We start from the raw sequence: 9497 nt of genomic DNA on the forward strand, positions 1-9497 counted from the left end.
AATTCAGCATGAATGATAAATACAAAAAGGAAGAAAGGTAGAACTCGATGTCGAATTATCCTCCTTGCCTCTTGCCTCTTCTTGCCTTCACAAAAATAATAAAAACCTTGATAATCTCTTTTTTATGGGCGAGCTGGACCTCATATAGGTTAAGTGGAATTACCCCCAAAATTCCAAGTTTACCCCTGGACTTCTGCGCTCCGGATTGACTAGCGCGGCCGCGCTAGTGGTCGCGCATATGGCTGAGTGTACTGCCTCGTTTTTCTGCTCTAGCGCGGTCGCGCTAAGGCCGCGCTTGGTCCGCGGTAGAGTGGTTAAGCATTTTATCTCTTCTTTTCTTCCTTCTTTCACACGTACTCAGCTCCGAGGGGCTTCCTTTGCTTTAATTTAGCTCCAATAACTGTCCTAAGTCCTCATAAGCACAACTTGTTCCTGCAAAATATGAAATTCACAATTAGAGCCATTTTATCGTCATTTAACCTTCCTAGAACGGTGAAGCACAGTCAAGTTAGGGCATAAACAGTCGCCAAACTACATGAATCTAGCCTATTATCAGGCTCGGTTGCAACTCAATAAACAAGCAGCTGAAGAACACTTTGAACAATAGCTAAATAACAAAAATTAACTTTATTGCTTTGATATGCGTGCCAATAGTGGTCCTTAAAATATAAATGTTCTTCCCTTTATATAGTAGGGAGTTTCAATCCTAGCACAAGTCTAAGTAAGGTGAAAATCTTTTTCTTCCATTAAATATTGATATGCAGTTGATATCAGGCGAGATTTGCGCCGTAATATCCGGTTAAGGACGGATATTTCGGCCCCTCGATTGCCTTGTCTAACCGCCTATCGCTTAGCCTCGGTTCTTCACTCTGCTTGAGCCTAATGTTTGGCCGTGTCCGGTTTCGAGCGCACCATTCATCCTCCCAGGCTGTGGTCCGTAGAAGCCTTCGGCTTTAGCCGAGGCTATATCAAGTCGCGGTGCCCTCTCGTTTCTTCACCAGTAAATCGGGAGTAACTTTTTTTCACGATTTTACCCGTACACACTAGTAAAAAAAAATTAAAAGAATCAAAGTGCTTTATTGCAATAAAGTCAGTCACGTTGGATCTAGTAAAAGTTTTATTGGTATTGTTAATCAAATTATATACACTAGGTAATGTACTCATATACAAACGAAATGCAACCAAACACATTATAAATATAATAAACAAAATGACCCCTAAAGTATACAAAATTTCAATTCGACTCCGTGATAAATTCTAAATTATTTGAATCTCTGCGACACCATTTGATATTGGGATATTTGATGCCACACGCACAAGTCAAAACGACGAAAAGGCCCTCGGAATTTTCTAGAATTTCATATTCCTCATCATACAAACCCTAGATAGAATCTCTACGCGCGATCGATTTCCCTAGCACTTCGATCGTATTCCACTACGTGATTAACAAATTCTTATCAATTTTTGGTGAAAAATGACAGCTTTATAAGATTTGATCTGACGGAAGTTCGAATTATAGCTGTGGAATGGGCAGAAGTAGTGTATTAGCGGTAATTTTCACATTATTAATCGTTTCAGCAACTTCAAACGCAACATTATTCAATTCCAGGAAGTTAGTTGATTTGGCTCCTACACAAAGCAACAATTCTTCTTCTGAACAGGTAATTTTCCTCTCTTTGCATTTTAATGTATGTCTTTGTGAATTTGTGATATAGATACATCTGTATGTGCTGTAAATCTGTTTTTTAGATAGAACTATTAGCTAACAATGAATTGTTTAGATGTATGCTTAGTGAATTGATGATGTAGATACATCTACATGTGCTATAATTCGTTTGTTTTGATGGAAATATTAGCTAAGAAATGAACTTTTTGGATATATTCGCTCAGAGGCAGATCCAGGAATTGAACTTTATGGGTTCGAGTTCGAAAATCTATCATTGGCCATTTAATTAACTGTGTTTGAAAACTGTTATTTGTACTAATTTAGTGAAATAAGGATCTGAGCTAAAACTACTTGGTTCAAATGAAGCTGTATCTATATTCATCCTTCCCTGTGTATGTTAGTGAATAGATGATATAGATACATCTATATGTATTATAGTTTGTTTTTTTCGATGGCATTATTAGCTAAGAATGATTTTTATCTAGATTTCAGATTCAAATACTCCCGTTGAGGGTGAAAAGGAAGTTAATGCCAGCAAAATTAGTCATAACAAACCTGAAATTGGAAAAGAGAAGCCTGAAAATCCTGAAGGAAGTAATGATCCACCAAAACCTCCGCTGGAGGAACTGAATTCAACTAAAGTCAATGATGGGAGCTCAGTAACTGAAAAACAAAAGCCTAAAGATCCTCAGGTAAGAAACGATTCACCTAAAGATTCAGTGGACCAGAATTCAACTACGGTCAATGATGGAAGTCCGATAGCTGAAAGCAAACAGCCTAATGATGCTCAAGGAAGCACTGATCCATCAAAACTCAACCCAAAGGAACCAAATTCCACTGTAGTGGATGGTGGGAGCTCTAAAGGTGAAAAAGAGAAGCCTAAGGATCCTCAGCCTCAGGGAAGCACTGACTCACATAAATTGGATAAGGATCACCCTAAAAGTGATAACAGCACGGCTGCTGAAAGCCCTCCACCTGCTGAGAAGAAGGAGACTGAAGAAAAGAAGAACTTAGATGATAAAATAAACTCGGAAGTGAACACTAACGAAAGCTGTCAGGGGGCTACTAAAATGTGCAGGGTTGAACAAACACTGATTGCCTGCATTCAAAATCCCCAGAATGGTAAACCTTTTCGCTCATCAGATCACATGTTTCAGTGAATTGGAAATTTGATTGAACTGTTGTGGTACTGGCAAACCTACCAAGATGTAATGGATTGACAACTGATTACTAACTTTAATATGTTGTAACCTGAAGAATTTAGACTTTAGAGCCTGACAATTTTACTAACAGAGATATAAGAAGAGCTAGAGTGACATGGTATGGATCACCACTTTCTAATATTTCAGTAGGGCAGTATTTGAAGCTTGCAACTAACATTGTCCATTGGAGTTTGGTGGTACTTGCTGTAGTTTATTCCCATAAAAAAGGATTCCTCCTATACGTTTGCAATTTTTTGATTTCTTTGTGGAAGACTAAACGAAATTACATGAAATGTTAGTATTAGGCAATTCATTATCAAAGAAAATGTTAATATTAGGCAATTGAATGTAGCATTTTATCTAGGATTATTTATTGGAATAACTTAAATCTGACCATTATGGTTCATGAGATCTTAAGATATTGTTCTCATACCTTAAATTTTGAATTATTGCTACCTGAGTAGGACTATGCTCCCTCATCCTAACCCAAAAGGTTGGTGGTTTTTGGGGGGGCGTAAGTAAGAGAAAATGATCCAAGAGAAAAATGGGAACAAGGAGAAGCAAACATGTGGGCAGTCCGAATATGGATCACTTGATCTTCATATCTCTGTTTAGATGTCTTCATGAAGAATCATAGGTCTCCAAGTTCTTTTCAAATAATCGGGCATGTCAAAGTGTTAAAATTATCTAAAAGCTAGTTGTCTAATAATAGTTGTCCAGATCGTCGAGAGAGTTCTTGGTTCTCAGAAATACTTCTCAAGTATGCCAGCATATATGCTTCTATATTGGTCACTTGCCATCTAAAAGAAGGATTATTTTGGTAGAGAAGTACTTGTGATCGGACTGATGCTTGAGATGTGAATACATGAACAGATGTAAATCTTGTATTTAATAGGAGTTGGGTAGGAGAAAAGGATTAGTTTGAAACACTTTACATATAGCATGACTTTTTCCTGCATTGGTGTGGTCTGGAAAAACTTTTTGTTATCCTTTCCTAAGTTGCTCGGACTCTTAATTTTTAGTGTTGATCCGTACCGGAATTGGTCAACCAATTTTGGGTACTTTGACCAAAATCGACGGAGAAATTCGGAACAAATACAATGACGGCTGAAATCAAAACAAAAGCTAGGGTGAAATTGAAGAAAATGGAATACCTTGTATATAGAAATTTCTATGTCAGTCCTTTTCCTTTTGTCTCCTTCCCGTATTCTCCTCTTGATCAATATTTTCTCCTTCTCAGAATGCATTGTATGTTTTCCACATAGTGTCTCATAATGTAGACATATTTTTTTAACTCTATTTTTAGATGTTTATATTAGTTTTAGCAGAATCCTCGCACCCGTATCTGTACCCCCAAATCTTAAAATTTAGATAATGAAGGATCTAACCTCTAGATCCGCACCCGAGTCCGAGCAACTTAGATCCTTTCAAAGGCTTAGTATGAGCACTTCATTCTTACTGCTATAATCTTTATGGTATTTATGATGGTGGTTATTGTTGCCACTTGTTAATAATGGAACTTACATCATCTAAACCAAGTTGTATATAAAGGTGCAAAACATCTAGGTAATGATGTCGAAGACTCGAGCTATCACCCTTGGTCAAAATATCCATAACCACTCAGCTAATGTCCTGTTTGTTTCCGCTTAATGGGGATTTTCTCTTAATAACGTGTTTGTTCTGGATAAATCTAGTTCATTAAGATCTTGTACATAGAAAATCATCAAAGATGTTCACTTAATATTCCTGCAAAGGTGACCTTTTAGTACCACTTTGTTCATTACTATAGCACAACCACTGCCACCAGCTTACCGCACAACCACCATCACCTAGCACCATTACCATCTTCTCCATTGTTGACCACCACCAACCACCATCGCACAAATTATCCTGAAATAAGTTATTGAATATGATCAAACGTCAATTATTATGGTCCCTATCTGAACGTTTGATGATTATTGTGAGACATGTTTGTTTGAGTTGTTCATTTCTCCAAGAATGTGCTCTTCTTTGTCTCCTACCTTCTGTCACTTGGTTATAGGCGATAAAGAACAAGGTTTTACTTTAACAGATTTTGGCCCCGCGTTCATCATAAAAATTTCTTCCCTCTAATTGCTTTTATACTGGAAAAGTGAGCCTGAAGACATAAATGCATGGGTGACCAGAGAGAAAGGAACAAGTAATATATCATCAAGAACTTGTAGTTTTTCATTCCTTTTTGCATTAGACTATGTAATTGGTTTCTCTTGTTTTTGTTGCTACCTTGCCAACATAGAGGCACAGACTCTCTTTCTGTTTCTTCTTGTGTAATCATCCTTTCAGTTCTCCCCTCACTTACCTAGCAAGTAAGCTTTATATTAGTCTTATCATAGTAAGTGAAAAATACCTTTGATGTCTGATAGCTTTACTTTCTTTGATTTCACAGGATCTGCTGGATTGTTCCTTGTTGTGCAAAATGAAGGGGAAAAAAGAGTGAAAGTAAATATCAGTATCCAACCTCATCTGGACAGTTCTCCACAAGCTATTAAACTATCAAAACATCAGTCAGAAAAGGTATGCAGTCTCTTGATGTACTTGCTATTGACTCCCCCCCCACACACACACACCAAAATTCTTTTTTTCTAAATTAGCAAGACATCTGGGAGTCGATAGAGAAGAATTAACTTGGGCATTTTGCATGAATTTGAACTTTCCTGCTAAATGAACACACTGACTAGTGTTTCATAACTACTTGGGAAGTGATGGGGCAAAAAACAACCTTATTGATTAATCTGTGCGAGATGCTTGTTTACCTCATAGCATTATATCTGGGTGAAATTGCGGCCAAATTTTGGTTGTCCTGTGAATGAATGTGCTATGGTTAACTTATGTGAGGCCGAAAAGCTTCAGATCATGTTGAATTGTTTTAGCTCCAATTGTTTCTTATTCAATTCTTTTTAAGCAACTCAAATGGATCATGTGGGAATTCCTGTCACAGTTTTTACTTACAGTTAATTTTTTGCGCTCTTTATCCCAGCTTTACCAGTGGAATACAAGGAAAGTTAGGTAGAATCCACAATTATTCTTTGCTCTCTGTTTTCATAATATTTTCGTTAGATCATTTTGACGAGGTCCCTTACCATAGCTGAACAGCGCTAGAAGGATCAGTCTTTTCTTAGGATTTACATTACGTACTGCACAAATACCTATTCCTTTCGCAGCCCATCATGACCATGGTGATATTACTAAACCGGGGGGGGGGGGGGGGGTTGTGGGTGTGTTGGACGAACAGTTGTAGTTCAAGTGTAGGAATGAGATTTTAAGAGTTACTTTTCTCATGTAACAGATTGGTACACTTCAACCTTGTTAACAGCTCTGTGCATCTTTTGCTAAAAATCAAATGAGATTCTAGTTGGTTTACAAGTGAAGATTTATATTGCTGGAGTTCCAGGGCTGTAAAGTTGGGCTACGAGGCCTGTATGAATGGGATGAGGAGGCCCACAAAGCAAAATGAAAAGTGGATTATTAGAGGATGATAGCTAGCTTAGGATAGTATAGATTAGGGTTTCTTGTCTTCTAGGTGTCAAAAGGGATTTTGATATCTGACAAAAATGACTATGATACTCAAGAAAATTCTTGTGTATATGGTGTAACTGGAAATAGGAGGTTTGAATTTGACAAAACCTGGATAAATAGGAGAATAAAGATAATACAGTTTTAGGAACAACTCATTTTTGATAAGGAGTTTTAGGCATTATTCTTAATGTCTTACGGGCATTAGACTTCAGGTTGAGTGGCATCGCATAGTTCAGGTGACAGAACGGTGGCTGAAGGGTTTTTTGTTTACTCAGCTTTGTCATAAATTGGTACATTCAAGAAATATTTGCAAACTTTCTTTTAAACAAAAGAAAGGAAAGAAATGCTGTGAAACTTGAAGTGCATATCTTTATTGTCCTAGGATTCAGAAGCCAACTTGAAATAGGTAAACCCGAAGTAATAATACTTTTTTTTAATCAGGAAGGAAATGGTTGAACCCAAAATGATAATTCTTCCCACTGAAAACGAATAATCTTATTTCTTTGACCTGAAATATGCTGGCTCATTCGCAGAAACTGCTAGTTGTCTGTCATATGCCGGTAAAGGTATTGTCTTCCACATAAACTGATTTTGTGCACAAAATAAGACAGATTATGATCTATTTGTTTGTTTTTTTTGAGAATGGTAACGACGATTATGATCTAGTTTATAACGTTCTATACAATAAAGTGCATCTGCATTTGAGCAAGCTTCTGAAGTAAAAGTTTCCTCCGTGATATCCCCCAAGTTGTATATGAGGTGTTCCGCAATCTAGCCATAAAGAGAGGCTGTGCTACGCACTTGATTATTAATTTACTTTAATGTTGTATAAGAACTTTTGTTACAGATCTAGTGTCTATGAGCCGAGGGTCTCTCGGAAACAGCCTCTCTACCCCGTTCGGGGTAGGGGTAAGGTTTGCGTACACTCTACCCTCCCCAGACCCCACTGGTGGGATTTTACTGGGTCGTTGTTGTTGTTTATAAGAACTTTTGGTGTTCCGGTCCAGTGGTAAGGGCGTAGCGTATGGTTCGAAGTCCGCGACAGAAAAAAGCGTAGTATTTAAGTGGAGAAGGATAAAGGGACGGGCCCATTATCCACTGCGTTTCGAATCGTGCATTCTCGATTAAAAACCACCCCCCCCCCCCCCCCCACCCCCCCCACCCAAAAAAAAAAAAAAAAAAAAAAAAACTATGGTGTTAACTAGAATAAAAATAAGGAGATAATAAGGAGATTATATAATTTGAATTTACAGACACTAGTTATAACTACTATATATCAGTGCTTAAAAGTTTGCGTGGAAATGAAGTTCTACAATCTCAAGAAGTTTCCACTTTGTATCTCACACAAATTCGCTATGCACCTTATGTACTTGTAATTTCTACCAAACACTTCCAAATTGTTACTTTTACTCCGGCCATGATTGCAGGCGTCCTATGTGTACTGTGCTCTTAATTAAGCAATTTTGTGCGAGTGCAAGCCTGCTTATTCCATGCTATGCTATGCTGGATGTCCGTTCTAACATTATAAATCTGCTATGATAGATTGATATCTCATCAATCATGGGCAAAGGTTCTGAAATAGTGCTGAATGCTGGAGATGGTAGTTGCAGGCTTCAATTGGACCGCCGTGTCTCTATGGATAACATTCTGCAGCAGGTGTCTCTTTATTGTAAGCGTGTGACCCCTGTCTATGGTGCATACTTCCTTTTTCTTGTAACCCTACTTTTTGGTGGGACATGGGCTTGCTGCAAGCTAAGGAAGAAGAGACATCAAGATGGAGTTCCATATCAGGAATTAGAGATGGGAGTAGCAGAATCTGCCTCAGCTACAAATGTTGTTACAGCAGATGGTTGGGATGAGGATTGGGATGACGATTGGGATGAGGAGAATGCAGTGAAGTCACCAGGTGGACATACTTATGGGAATATCTCTGCTAATGGCCTCACGTCTAGGTCTTCTAAAAAAGATGGATGGGAAAATGACTGGGATGATTAGTTATAGAATATCCAAGAAAAAGAAAAAAGTTTTTTTGTTTTGTTACAGGAGGTACATACACCACGGAAGAGCTAAACAACGTGTAAAGACCTTTATGTAATTTAAATCTCAGTTTTTTTTGTTTTTACCAATTTGGATATTCTTTCTCTTAGCATTCTTTTGACAGAAGGTTTTGGTTCTAGATATGTTGTTACATATGTATTTTCATTGTTGAAACGAGTTTTGTACACGATTTCAAGTGATCCTTTAATTGAAGTGCAATATAGCAAATTATACCTACTTGCTCAATTTCTTCTCGAGATTGAAATGTGAATAATGTGATTCTGCTCCTACCATGTTCAAATGGATTAAAACCCTAATGTGGTTCAACTGATTGTTGCGTTCGTCCTTTTCGAAGCTTACACTGACATTAGTCTTGTGGACTAGCTTCTCTTTGATTGATCCTTGAAAGCCTAGGATTTAGTAGTAAAGAAGATTCTTTTTCTTTTACTATAACTGCTGTTTATAATTTGAGGAACAAATTTAGAATAGATTGCAACCTTTAGATTCTGAGGATGAATGGAGAAAAGGAAATAGGAGGTTATCAAATATCAATCAATCTACCAAAAAGAGCACTTTCCTTGGAACATAAAGGCTGAGTATGTTCCACTATCTTATCATATTGTTTTTGACGCTCTCTTAAGTGAGTCCTTTTTTAATTGGTGTGATATCAAATCCTAGATAGCTGAATTGTGAAAGTTCCCATCTGTTTTCTACTACTCATGCTGGTGAGTTTGTTTTTCTAACTGAAAAAAGATTAGAGTATATGTTTTTTTTTTCAGGTTGACTTGGTAAAACAAATCTTTTACTGAAAATGTATATAGTTAGCCATAGATTCATACACCAACCTTGTAAAGTTTGGATTACAGATGAGTCATTTTACTGAGAGTCTGATACCCCCCACCCCTTATGCGCGATGGTGTGGTAGTGTGCTCAATGAAGAGGCCGGCTGCAAATCTAGAAAATTAGAGTTTAATAATACTAGGTAAATTCTTTTCATTTGCCTAAACTTTTGTGGGCAAAGTTACCCGTTACATATA

At 37.5% G+C, this 9497-nt stretch overlaps 1 protein-coding gene across 1 annotated transcript; it reads left to right on the top strand.

The window, feature by feature from the left end:
* The first annotated feature begins 1273 nt into the window (after positions 1-1273).
* On the top strand, positions 1274-8706 carry LOC109243268. Its single transcript, XM_019410177.1, has 4 exons — positions 1274-1661; positions 2152-2788; positions 5294-5421; positions 7966-8706. The coding sequence occupies exons 1-4, from the start codon at positions 1527-1529 to the stop codon at positions 8416-8418; spliced, it is 1353 nt and encodes a 450-aa protein (XP_019265722.1). The 5' UTR covers positions 1274-1526; the 3' UTR covers positions 8419-8706.
* The last annotated feature ends 791 nt before the right edge of the window (positions 8707-9497 follow it).

The sequence above is a fragment of the Nicotiana attenuata genome, unplaced genomic scaffold, assembly GCF_001879085.1.
Source record: "Nicotiana attenuata strain UT unplaced genomic scaffold, NIATTr2, whole genome shotgun sequence".
NCBI classification, from domain to species: Eukaryota; Viridiplantae; Streptophyta; class Magnoliopsida; order Solanales; family Solanaceae; genus Nicotiana; species Nicotiana attenuata.

Excerpts from the sequence above, each read along its gene's own strand:
- LOC109243268 (XM_019410177.1), top strand. The coding sequence starts at position 1,527 with ATGGGCAGAAGTAGTGTATTAGCGGTAATTTTCACATTATTAATCGTT. Across the intron at positions 1,662-2,151 it reads ACAATTCTTCTTCTGAACAG|ATTTCAGATTCAAATACTCC; the intron begins GTAATTTTCCTC and ends ATTTTTATCTAG. Across the intron at positions 5,422-7,965 it reads CAAAACATCAGTCAGAAAAG|ATTGATATCTCATCAATCAT; the intron begins GTATGCAGTCTC and ends CTGCTATGATAG.